The sequence below is a fragment of the Desmodus rotundus genome, chromosome 5 (assembly GCF_022682495.2).
Source record: "Desmodus rotundus isolate HL8 chromosome 5, HLdesRot8A.1, whole genome shotgun sequence".
NCBI lineage: Eukaryota > Metazoa > Chordata > Mammalia > Chiroptera > Phyllostomidae > Desmodus > Desmodus rotundus.
Genome location: NC_071391.1, coordinates 131,869,009 through 131,882,723, shown reverse-complemented (window position 1 = coordinate 131,882,723; position 13,715 = coordinate 131,869,009). Strand labels below are relative to the sequence as shown.

The 13,715-nt window shown below is 38.4% G+C and overlaps 1 protein-coding gene across 8 annotated transcripts in view; it reads left to right on the top strand.

Annotated features, from left to right (window-relative positions):
- Positions 1 to 12,631, top strand: part of CLHC1 (clathrin heavy chain linker domain containing 1) — a 36,921-nt gene extending 24,290 nt beyond the window's left edge. For all 8 annotated transcript variants that reach the window (XM_053925463.1, XM_071221555.1, XM_024553061.3 and 5 more), the window contains 3 exons: positions 3,908 to 4,110; positions 8,248 to 8,427; positions 12,322 to 12,631. In XM_053925463.1, the coding sequence (XP_053781438.1) occupies positions 3,908 to 4,110; positions 8,248 to 8,427; positions 12,322 to 12,518 (580 nt within the window). In that variant the 3' untranslated portion in view covers positions 12,519 to 12,631. The remainder of the gene's footprint in view (positions 1 to 3,907; positions 4,111 to 8,247; positions 8,428 to 12,321) is intronic.
- The last annotated feature ends 1,084 nt before the right edge of the window (positions 12,632 to 13,715 follow it).

Below are 13,715 nucleotides of genomic sequence, written 5' to 3'. Positions count from 1 at the left end.
TGGCCTTTCTCTGCTATTCAGGCCTTGCCACCCATATTCAGGAGGGCCATTTGTTTTACTCAGTGTACCAATTCAAATGTTACTCTCATCCAAATACATCATCCCAGACACACTCAAAATAATATTTGACCAAATATCTGGGCTCTCCTCAACCCAGTCCAGTTTACACATAAAATTAAACATCACAGGGAGTTTGTGCTTCCCATGCCTGGGTTAGGCTCTGTGAGTCTGAGGGTACTGATTGATTTTGATTATCATGAGAAGGTAGGACTGTTGCTACATAACAAGGCAGAGAGGAATATGTTTGGCACTCAGGCTCCCTATTCCCTTCGAGAGAGCAGGATGCTTGGATGTTGGTGCATGTCATTTACTACTCCTTGGGGAATTTTGTAAGGGAAGAAGTAGGTAGGATAGAAAAGGGGAAAGAGCCAAGCAAGGACGTGAACTCAGGCAAGTCTAGTATTAGCCAGTATTAAAGGGAGAGGGGCTGTGGAGCATAAACCATACCACATAGCTGTTTCCCCTTGGTTATGGGATTGGCCTTTTGTATCCCTTATTAGTTAGCCATCAGCTCTAGACCACTGGGGGATTGAAAGATAGCATAATCTTCTGGGTGAGTTGGCTCCAGTGAACTGAGAGCAATTCTTCGGCGAAGGGGCGTCTGTAAACTATTTGTAGTCAATTGGAGAAGGCACTGGTCCAGTAGAGGAGACCTGGGTGAGGCTGCAAAACAGCGTCTACCAGCTTATGAAGATCAACGTGGGGGTAGATACCAGCTTTTGCTGGCTCTGTGTGCATGTGGTGTGGGCTGTGAGTATTAGAAGGCAGAATGAGGAAAGGCCTTCCTATCATCACTCTAGTAGTCGTGGCCCGCTTGTTTTGCAGGCTAAGGGCTATGCTTCCTTAACTCTGAATGCATGGAGACATAGGATACATATCAGAGAGTTACAGTTGTCATCTTTACAAAGTGTATTAGCCCTGACTGGTGTGGTTCAGTGGGTTGAATGCTAGTGTGCAAACTGAAAGGTCACAGGTTCAATTCCCAGTCAGGCACACGCTTGGTTTGTGGGCCAGATCCCCAGTTGGGGGCCTGCAAGAGACAACTGTTAGATGTTTTCTCTCACATATCTACATTTTCTCTCCCTGTCTTTCTCCCTCCCTTTCCCTCTCTCTAAAAAAATGAATTAAAAATTAAAAAAATAAAAAGTACATCATAAGGGAGGTGGGTGGAATAGTGTAAGCACTGCCTAAATAACAAATTCATGACTTAGAAATGTCCCAAACATAAAAATGCTGATTTGCATACTACTGACTGTTGCCACCTATTCCAAATGCACCCCTTTCCCTGTGGGACTCTGGACAGTCCTGAAGCGATTCTGGATGGATGGCACTACTGTTTACCAGTGCCAAGGGTCTTCCTCCTACCGCCTCTGTGCGGCCTTCACATAATTCTGTTCTAGGAAACTTCTTCTATGTGTACACTGCTTTTTACTCTGCCTCCGAGTCTCTGCCTAGTTCGACTCTGTGCCCTCTATAAAAAGGACTTGTCGGGGAGCACTGAAAATGGTTCAAATGTGAGGACATTATCAGAAAGTTCATGTTCATTACCAACACTTGTTATGTCGTGCAAAGTTACCTCAGATAAGTTTAATTTCCTTACATATACTGATGGTTCTTGACCCATTCTACCTCTTTAGTTGTAAGAATATAAATTCTTGCCCTGGTCAGTGCGGCTCAGTTGGTTGGGTGTCCTCCCACAAACCGAAAGGTCACTTGTTCAAATCCTGGTCAGGGCACACGCCTGGGGTGCAGTTTCAGTCCCAGGTCGGTATGCATATGGGAGGCAACTGATCGACGTTTCTCTCTTACATCAATGTTTCTCCCCTTCTTTCTCCCTCCCTTCCCCTCTCTTTTAAAAAAATCAAAAATTAAAAAATAAAAATTAAAAAAAGCATAAATTCTTGCTCTGCTGGGTAGTTCAGTTAGTTAGAGCACTGTCCGACTATGCTAAGGTTGTGGGTTCAATCCCTGGTCAGGGCATAAATTGGGAAAATACTACTGCTTTTAAGGATTCTGAGATGATATAATAGAATATTCAAAACAATTCACATTCTTTGTTCTCAGCCTCTCTCCCTTGAAGCAGAGAGTCAAATCAGTGATTTGGAATATAAGAAGGCAAAAAACACCCATTCAGAACAGCAAGAAGAAAAAAGAATCCAAAAAAATGTGAGGATAGTGTAAGGAGCCACTGGAACAACTTCAAGTGCTCCAACATTCGCATCATGGGGGTGCTAGAAGGAGAAGAAAGAGAGCAAGAAATGGGAAATCTATTTGAAAAAATAATGACAGAAAACTTCCCTAACCTAGTGAAGGAAATAGACACACAAGTCCAGGAAGCGCAGACAGTCCCAAACAAGATGAACCTAAAGAGGCCCACACCAAGGCACATCATAATTAAAATGCAAAGGTTAAAGACAAAGAGAGAATCTTAAAAGCAGCAAGAGAAAAGAAGTTACCTACCTACAAGGGGCCACCATAAGACTGTTAGCTAATTTCTCAAAAGAAACATTGCAGTCTAAAAGGGATTGGCAAGAAATATTCAAAGTGATGAAAAACAAGGACATACAACCAAGATTACTCAGCAAAGCTGTCCTTTAGACTCAAAGGACAGATAAAGAGCTTCCCAGACAAGAAAAGCTTAAGGAGAACATCATCACCCTCAAACCTGTATTCTGTGAAATGTTAAATGGTCTGCTTTCTGAAGAAGAAAATAAAAAATATGAACAATAAAATGGCAATAAATACATATCTAAAAAACAAAATAAACAAACAAGCAGAACAGAAACAGAATCATAGATACTGAGAATGTTTTGATGGTTGCCAGATGGGAGGGGATGCGGAAAATGGGCAAAAAAGGTGAAGGGATTAAGATCCTGGCTGGGCCCTGGCTGGCGTGATTGGGTCCTGGCTGGTGTGATTCAGTGGATTGAGTGCTAGCCTGTGAACCAAAGGGTCACTGGTCAATTCCCAGTCTAGGCAGGGCACATGGCCTGGGTTGCAGGCCAGGTCCCCAGTAGGGGACGCATGAAAGGCAACCACACAGTGATGTTTCTCTCCTTCTCTTTCTCCCTCCCTTCCCCACTGTCTAAAAAATAAATACAATGTGTTTTTTTTTTTTTTTTTAAAGAAGTACCGATTGGTAATTACAGAATAGTCATGGGGATGTAAAGTGCAGCACAGAAAAGAGAGTAGCCAAAGAACATGTATGCATGACCCATGGACATGGGCCAAGGTGTGGGGATTGCCTGAGGGAGTGGGGGGCTGGGTGGAGGGGGACAAAAGGGGAAAATTGGGACAAGTGTAATAGCATAATAAAAATATAATTTTAAGAAATAATAATAAAAATGTTTATCAAATGTAAAAAAAAGAAACTTGATCTTAATTTCACCAAAATGTCTTCCCCTAAAGGAATACAAGGTGATTGTTTTTGTTCTTGCTGTTAATTTTTAGATGTATTTAATTTCTTCTATATTAATTGCCTACTAACTTGGAATTCTTGAAGACCATAGAGAATCCAGTTCTACCATACTGAATTTTCAAATACAGTGGTACCTCGGTCCTCATCATTAATTCATTCCGTAACTTGTGACGAGTACCAAAACCAATGAGTACTGAAGGATGAAGCATTTTCTCTTGCGGGCAGCTTGGTGACTCATACAAGTTCTAGCAAGTGTGATGAGCCCTGAGCAAGCGCAAAGTGCTAAAACAGTTTTTTCTCGTCAAAGTGCAACCAGTGCACGGTTTGATGAGCTCCGAAGCTGATGAGTACTGAGGAATGACTGTACTTCGTTTTCATCCTGTCGTCAAGAACTCTCAAATATGTGTCTTCTTGATCTCCTTGCTCTAGGCTCACATTTTCTGAGGAGGCTGGGGATGTGATTTGTGCTTATGGGGAGCAGAATGCTCATTACAAGGCCAAGTGCTTGGCTTTGGCTCAGATTATCTACAATGAATGTAGCGTGCACAACAAAGCTGTGCTTTGCCTGTGTAAACAGGGTCAGATCCATGAGGCCATGCAGTATATACAGCAATTCAAGGACTTGACTTCTGGTAAGTAACAACGCCTGCTTATTTGAGTACATTCGAATTCCAGATTTAATTGTATGATCACCCATGCTAGTGGGCAGTATTTTGGCTTTAAATTATAAAGTCTGTTTTACATATACTGAAAAGTACATTTCTTTTGTAATTTTCAGGAGAACAGTTAAGCTGAAGCTGATTGACCTTGATGCTTGACATTCAAATACATTATGTATTTTCTCAATACATAAACATTTAATAAACAGGATGGTCCTAAAATATACAGTTTTAAAGATAAATTTTGCTGATATGTTGTACCATGCTACTTCAAGGATTTAAGCCGTATATAATGTTCTGAATTATGATATACACATTTAAAGTGAAGAATTGGTGAAATAAAATTCATTTCGAAATTTGAAACACCTAGGTTGCAACTGGGCAGTGATCTGGGAGAATCGTGGACCTTTTAGGGTGACCCCAGTTGAATAATCTGATCTCATTACGAATCCAGTTCAGCAGTAACCTCAATGTGCAGGCAGTCCTGGCCCCTCCCCACATCCCCGGCCTGTGTTAGTCTCCGTGTACAGGCTGTGTACCCCGGTCGTAACAAGTTGCAAAATGAGACAGAACATAGCACTTTTAGGTCACATTTTTCTAGAAAAAAAATATTTTATGGCTGTTGAATCTGATCATTTTCAAACAATAAATTGACTTTTACTTAGGATCTTCTTATTAAAGTTACTAATTTCTTCATTTACTATGTAACAGCATGCCTGATACTATTATGATAATAGCTAATAATTCAGCTTTTTACATGCATTATCTCACTTAACCCTTATGTTAACTGTGAAGTAGGTTTTATTATAATCCCAATTTTATAGATCAGAGAGGCTAAGGCACAGAGAAGTAAGTAATTCTCCTAAATGCACAAAACAACAGAACAATCTGGCATAATAGGAGCTACTCAATATTCATTTTATATACACTTTCAAATTATATATTTTATTATTTAAGCATACAGATTCAGTTTCTGTGTTATTATTTTTCTATAGGTAAGAATTATTTTAGTTAGGGTTTAGACATGGAATATAGGTTTTAATTACTCATGGAACATGATTATTCTGTTTCTGTAGAAGTACATTCAACTCTAACTAAATGTATATTGTAATAATTAAGAAGAATAACACTCCTGTATAATTAGAACCTTGATATTCATCTGGAGAATTTTTTAGCATAACATCATAAGATGAAAATAATAATAACCTGAGAAAAATTAAGCTTAAAACATAGAACCACTGTTTGAAAAATTACTTTACTTATTTACTTTTTAATGAGAAACAACCACAGCTTTCCAAGGTATCATCTTTTCAAGGCCTCAGGGGAGAGATATATTTTGCTAATACTTTCTGTTTTCAGAGAAAAATGTTCTCTCTCAAATTTAGACTATTAATAGGCTTTACATTTACAATTTTAAAAATTGATTTGAAAGAGAGAGAAACTTTGATTTGTTTTTCCACTTATTTATGCATTCATTGGTTGATTTTTGAATGTGCCCTGATTAGGGATTGAACCCACAACCTTGGCGTGGGACAACGCTCTCACCAACTGAGCTACCCGGCCAGGGCCTACATTTACAATTTTTTTTTTTTTAAAAGCAGTAAAATCTTAGAAAAGTCTTTTGTTTTGAAAGCGTAAATCTAATAGAGTATCTGTTTTACAAGTAAAGAATTTTGTTTTTTCCCTCTTAACAATTTCTAGAATAAAGCCTGAAATGATTTGTTTGTTCAGTTTTCCATTATCATTAAAGAAATAAATGTACCTATGTGGAAACTGGGTTGTCCTAGAGCTGATATGACGCTGTCAAGCTTTCTGGTCTCAGGTCCCCTTCACACTATTAAAAAGTGTTGGAGCCCTGGCTGGTGTAGCTCAGTGGATTGAGTGCTGGCCTGCAAACCAAAGGGTCGCCGGTTTGATTCCCAGTCAGGGCACATGCCTGGGTTGTGGGCCAGGTCCCCAGTAGCGGGTGCACAAGAGGCAACCACACGTTGATGTTTCTCTCTCTTTCTCCTTCCCCTCTCTCTAAAAATAAATAAATAAAATCTTTTAAAAAATAAAAATAAAGAGTATTGGAGATCCCAAAGAGCTTTTATGTTGGTTATATATATATATATTGATATTTATCCTGTTAGAAATTAAAACAAAATTTTAAAATATTAATTTATTCATTTAAAATAATAGCAATAAACCTTTACATGTTATCATAAATGAAATAGATTTTATGAAAATGACTTTCCAACAGTTTCATAAAAGAGTGGCATTGTTTTATATTCTTGCAAATGTCTGGTTTATTAGAGGGTTGCTGGCTTCCCATATTCAGTTTGCTGTAATGTAACATGTCTTGTAGCCTTTGGAAAACACCACTGTATACTTGTGAGAGAAAACAATCAAAAAGGCAATAACAAGTTAGTATTTTCATGAAAATAGTTTTGACTTTACAGACCTGAGACCATATTTTGAGAACCACTGTTCTAGCTAATTGTGAGTTAAACAAATACCATACTTGGTATATAGGCCCTTATAATCTTATTAAAACATAACAGTCATGAGATAAATTATGATTAATAACATGTCAAACCAAGGAATAAGGAAATAGATTCTGAAGTGTCATAAGCAGTGGGGGAAGGTCATAGGATTTGAATTTGTGTCCTTTCTGATTAGTCACAGACCATATCTTGCATATAATTGAGTAAATATTGGTTAATCAATTCATGGAGATGGAGATTCAAATGCCCGATTGAATGAAGAGAGATGATAGAGAAAGGAAATGTTGGAGGCTGGGGGGTGCTATATAAATAGCTTCACCTTCGTGGGGGATAGTTTGAGTGGCCCAAATCATAATTTTCTGTCTCTTCCCTAGAGAATTGTTTAATTGTGTGACTTCATTGATATAGAATTACATTTTGCTATTTCATGTTTCCTTCCTCTTTTACCATTTCTCTCCCTCTGTGTGCGTGTGTGCATGTGCATGTGCACATACACACACTCAGTGCACATACACACACTTATTGTTTTGGAGAAGCAGCACTATAGGTTGGAAGGTCATAGACTCTGGGGATCAGATGAACTATTGTACTTTTTGCCATATGTGTAATCTGGGAAAATTAACTTCACTCAGCCTGTTTCCTCACTTGTAATATGAGAAGAATAATATCTCACTTATACTGAAGATTACATGCAGTGATTTAGTATGTGTAGGTTCCCAGTACAATAAGTATGTATTTAATAATCACGAGATTACTTTGTATCGCCTTTCAGAGTGCAAATTACGTTTATGATAGTTCTTGAAAGGCTCTCAGAAATTATCTGAAAATTACCTGTGTTGTGGTCCAAGAAGAATATTTTTACTTTAAAAAATGTGGGAAGTTAACACAACATTTACATTTTAAGAATGTTAAATCATGATTGTAGGTTTACGTTACCTCAATAGAGGTAACAATACCTCTATTGTTAACAATAGATTTTAAACCACATAAAATTGCTTTTTATGGAGTAAAAAATGGTCAAATGTAGGCAACTTCATGTGGCTCAACCTCTAGCTGCTTGAACTAGCTAATGGCTTCTTAAAATATTCATTTTTGAGTTTCTAAATACTTGATATTTTTTTTTAAATTACTGATGCTCATTTTCTGTGCAAGGCACAGAAAGAAAGATGTTGTATTCACCAGAAGTTTGCTCAAATATGAGCAACAAGAGATAGTCAAACATAACATAGAATTAGGTAGAACCTTAGAAATTGGAGATAATAAGTCTGCACTTTTAAGATGCAGAAACTAAGATCCAAAAGATTAAGTGACTGATGGAGCACTGATGAGAATTCTGATTTCCTGATTGACAATCTAATCCTTTTTATTATAGCACATTTCTTTTCATGGTAGTTCTTTGATAAATTTCTTTCTGGTGCTCTTTGTAAGATGTAGCTTTTCTTTGTTTTTTGCTATGCTGAGCATGATTTTTGGGGGGTGGGAGTTTGGGGAAAAGTACTATCCATTGAGGGCTTTGGAAGGATTGGAAAAAGAAGTGTTGATTAGGAGGTATAAACATTAGCCAGTTTCAGTTTCTAGTATCATAGTAGGATGTTGAGACGTAGTTTTTCATTTTTGCTTTCAGATGACCTAATGCAGCTAATAAAGTTATGTCCCCACCATCAATTAATTTGGTGTCTCACTAAAGAATGGAATGGAAAACCACCATTTTTATCTTTTGGTCTTGTTATACTTCATCTTTTCTCTGTTGATATGAAAAAAGTTGCCATTAAGCTACTTCAAGAAGTAAATGAAGGAGGGAAAGGTAAGTAAAATGTTGTTGTGGAAGGAATAGTAGTGAGTTATTTAAAATGGGAAAGGCTCAAGATTATTATGTTTGAGTTAATTCAGTCTTTTATTTTTAGAGAATCTGGAAATTTTATTTATTTTTTTCTATTTTTTATTGATTATGCTATTACAGTTGTCCCAATTTTTCTCCCTTTTGTTGCCCTCCACCCGGCACTCCCCAGTCCCTCTGGCGATCCTCCCCACTTTGTTTATGTCCATGGGTCATGCATATAAATTCTTTGGCAACTTCATTTCATGTACTTACCCTTAACATCCCCTTGCCTATCCTGTAACCACCAATTTGTACTTCTTAATCCCTTCACCTTTCCCCGACTCCCTCAGACACCCTTCTCCACTGGCCACCATCACAATGATCTCTATGTTATGATTCTGTTTCTGTTCTACTTATTTGCTTAGTTTGTTTTTTAGATTCAGTTGTTGATAGTTATGTGTTTATTGCCATTTTAATGTTCATAGTTTGATCTTTTTTTCTTAAATAAGTCCTTTCAACATTTCATATAATAATGGTTTGGTAATGATGGACTCCTTTAGCTTTACCTTGTCTGGGAAGCATTTTATCTGCCCTTCAATTCTAAATGATAGCTTTGCTGGATAGAGTAATCTAGGTTGTAGGTCCTTGCTTTTTATCACTTTGAATACTTCTTGCCAGTCCCTTCTAGCCTGCAAAGTTTCTTTTGAGAAATTAGCTGACAGTCTTATGGGAACCCCCTGTAGGCAACTAACTTCATTTCTCCTGCTGCTTTTAAGATCTCTCTTTATCTTTAATCTTTGGACTTTTAATTATGGTATGTCTTAGAGTGGGTCTCTGCATCCATCTTGTTTGGGACTCTCTGTATTTTCTGGACTTGTATGTCTATTTCCTTCACCAAATTAGGGAAGTTTTCTTTTATTGTTTTTTTCAAATAGTTTCCAATTTCTTGTTCTTTCTCTTCTCCTTCTGGCACACCTATGATGCAAATGCTGGAGCTCTTGAAGTTGTTCCAGAGGCTGCTTACACTATCCTCATTCTTTTGGTTTCTTTTTTCTTCTTGCTGTACTGATCGTAGGTCTTTTTCTTCCTTATGTTCTAAATCATTGACTTGATTCTTGGCTTCATCCATTTTGCTGTTGATTCCCGGTAAATTGTTCTTCATTTCAAATTATCTTTCATTTCTACTTGGGTATTTTTTATGCTGTTGAAGTACCCACTGAATTCCTTGAGCATCCTTCTAACCAGTGTTTTGAACTCTGCATCTGATAGATTGGTTATCTCCATTTTTGTTTAGTTTTTTTCCTGGAGTTTTGTTCTTTCCTTTCATTTGGGCCATATTTCTGTCTCCTCATTTTGACAGCCTCCCTGTGTTTGTTTTTGTGTATGAGGTAGAGATGCTTTGACTCCATGTCTTGATAGTATGGCCTAAAGTAGCAAGTGTCCTGTAAGGTCCCGTGGCACAGCCTCCTCTATCTCCCAAGCTGTGTGTGTGAGGTGTGCCCTCTGTGTGGGCTGAGGACTCCCTCCTCTTGTAGATGAGTCTTGATTGCTGTCAGCAGGTCAATGGGAGGCATTTACCCAGTCCAGACATCTGGTAGAACTGGCTGTGACCCCTGGCCGGCAGCCACCTCCCAGTGTGGCTTGAGGAGGTGGTTGGGTGGTGCTCCGACGTGGTCTGTAACTGTCTGCTGGGTGCATATGCTCTGAAGTTTCCTGGGTGGTGCAGGTCAAGGTCAGCCTCCACCTGATATTCTGTCTGGGGCCCTGTGGTGTAAGCTATAAAGTGATCAACAGATTGCTGCTGCTAGTGTCAGGCCTGGGGCCACTCAGCAAGAAGTACCACAGCTGGGCTCAGTTGCTGCTTGCTTGAGAGGATTAGGAAGTTCCGAAGCCTGCGCTGAGCCCAGCCCCTCATATGGAAAAGCCACTGTTACTAGCTCGGGTGGGCCCATAAGTTAGATGGGGTGGACTGTTAGGTAATTGTCAGGGCAGGGCTTACCGTGTGAGCCAGGCTGATGAAGATTCAGATATGGTGCCACCACACTATGGGTTCTTTGTTGGAGGGCTCAGAAAAGGTACAGTGGCCACTGTATGCAGTTCTCTTTGGGAGGAAGCTGTCCCCCAGCTCTTACCCTGATGCCAGACATTTTAGTTTCTCCTCGTATGCCACTGGTGCCCTTCAAGCTTCTGCCCTGGTGCTGGAGCCCAAAGGGGGTGAGTCTTGATAGGTCTGTGTGAGGTGCAAGGCCATTTAAGAGGATGGGCCTGAGAATCCAAACGTTTCTTCTGCCAACCCAACCTCCAGTGGTTTTTACAGCCAGAGTTTATGGGGACTTAACTTCCTGGCCTTGGAACCCTGGGCTGGGTGGTCTGGTGTGAGCCTGGGATCCCTCACTACTGAGATATCCCTCCATTCTATGTACCGTGAGTTTGGGACCAGCCGCTTCCACATCTTCATATTTCTGCCCTCTGTCCTTCCTATGCGTCTGGATGAATGTGGTTTCTTTAATTCCTTAGTTATTGGAATTCCTTACAGCTCGATATTCTGATGGCCCTGAGTGATATTCTGTAGTTTAGCTGTAATTTTTCTGTGGTTGTATGAGGAGGCAAGCCGTGTTTACCTACACCTCCATCTTGACTGGAAGTCCCTTATTCAACCTTCTGAGAGTTCCTTCTTGTAAAGAGTAAACTTTAGTTTTTAAATGTAAAGATCTTCATGTCAGTGATAGTCTGTTAGCAATAGTATATATTTCTTAAGGAAATTAGAATAAAGAGAGAATCTTTATGAAGCTTGAGGGGAACATCATAATTATAATAACTAACAGTATAAAAACTTTATATATACTAGCACATGTGTATATTTAGTACTTTTTATATGGATTTTAAATGTTTAGACATAAATTTTATATTTTTATTCTTAAATATATATGTAAATAACAGTTATATATGATATTTACTTTGAACCTATTCTGTAGTGGGATCAAAAATGACTAATTAGATTTCACTTCTTTCCTTTCTTTAAATTAGTAGAAGAACTTGAGCAGACAACTTGATTTTAAGTTATTATTACGGGGTCAAAGCAAGAATAGTAAATTACATGGAAGCATTGGGGGAGATAATTTTTAAATTATCATTACAGATATCAACTAAAATGTTTTACTTGGTAGAAAAGTAATGGTAATGGTAAAAATAAATTAATAGCAATTAAAGTATTCTAAAAAAATTCTCTTTCATTATGTATCACTAGACAATGCAAGTAATAGATAAAAAATGAGTTCCACAAATAGCTCCCATAGAGGGTCACTATAATTGATTTTCAAAAGTAAATGATATTATTTCCTTTAGAGAAATATTTGTTATAGGAGCTCCATCATTAAGAGCTCTCTGTCTAGAGATGGGATGGAGGGTTTGCCGAGGAGTTTTTTCAACCTTTGGGTCAGGAGTACAAGAGCATTTATAAAAGTGTTTGAAGAGTCATGAAAAGTTGACCTATAAGCTCTCAGTTATTTGATTGTTTCTGTTGGTGCCTTATAGACTCTGAATGAGGCTGAGCCCACATTCTTCACTGTCTGAGCTCCTTTCCCTGCAGCCTTTAATGCCTGCTAACCTTAGCAAGAAGGAGATGATTGTAGGAGTGGGGAATGAGAAATGGTAGAGGGTTGAACTGAAGCCTGAAAAGGTTAATGAAAAAGGTGGAGAAGGAGTTACCGTGAGCTGGACGGAGCACTCCCATTACACTGAAGGGACCCAGGTACAGGAATCAGCTTTGACAGTAACTGAGTTGAAGTGATATCACTTTCTTTTTTTGAATAGTTGCTAAGTGTGGATTATCAAGTAAGAATAAATGTCATACTATGATATTGTATTTTTTTTCCTTAGATGTGATAGAACATCTTATGATAAACAATCCATTTTGCTGCCTGGAAAGGTGGCAAGAAGTGGCAAGTATATGTTTACAGCACGGCTTTGACAGATTATGTGATGACATCATGTCTGTTCTTCGATCTCAGGCTGGAGTTACCGAAATTTCTGAGGAGGATGACACAGTCAACTTAATGGAGCATGTTTTTTGGTAGTTCTATCTCTTAACCAGTTGAGGGAGCTTCTACAACATTTTATGTAGTAGTTGGGCAAACTGATTTTTGAGTAACTAACTTATAAATAAATCTAGAGTATGAAGCTCTCAGAAGTAAATCATGATTCGTTTGTTATGGTGACATTTTGATTTGTTTTTAAAACATTTATATTATTGCTTCTTTTTTCTATATGGTCATTTCTTGTATTGAATCTTGATAAAATCCAAGAATATAACTTTGTATAAAACTCAGTTTAGGTATCTAAGGACATAAGCTAATGTGTAGATAATGCTCCTTTCTGGTCATCTAATTTGAGGGCAAGAACTGAGGAAGGTGTGATCGTATCCTGTCTATTAGACTGATTTCCCAAATACCAAGTGCCACAGACATGACTTTTAGCAAGAAAGGCAAGATGTCATTTCAACGTCAGACTCGCTGGTGAAACATATAGTAATTTTGTACTACTAATCTACAGATGTGCCCCATGCGGTGATATATATAAATGGCAAGTGTTAGGCTTCTGTAAAAATAGGGCATCTTAGCATGTTCTTACCTAGAGAGAGGACCAGACCAATTTTGCATAGAAGTAGACCTGGGATACCTGTAGACACAGAAAATATGTCATAAAAAGTGGTTTTGGATGATTGCAAGTACCTGATTATTTCATTAAAAACCCAGTAGTTCTGTGTCGTGAACAGGTGTGGTATTCAAAATATTTAACGGTCGCTGTGGCATGGGCACCAGTCAAACCGAACAGATGCCCAATTACTCGGAGCAGCTTTCAGCCCCGATGCCGCACCAGAGCAGCCCAGCTGAGTGTCAGCCTTGGTCATGAAACATGGTAAACATGAGACTAAGTAAAGAGCATAGTTTTCCTCTCCTAAATTTAAATTGAATGTGTATTTTTTTTCTTTTATACTGGAAAAAAGAATAACTTGGAATCAGAGAGCCTTGTATTCAAGTTCTAGTCCTATCTTTTAATCTTTGTAAGATATGGGCAGTAATGTCACCTAAAAGTTTGTTGGGAGGAGTAGTGATATGATGTGTAACATAAGTGTATAACATAATGGAGGAACTTAGTAGAAGACAACTGTTATTTTTATGTAACAGTTCCCCAAAACACATATTCCTCCCCTTGTTTGTACTGCTAAATCCTGTGTATCCGTCTATATATTGACATACCTTATGGCCATCTGT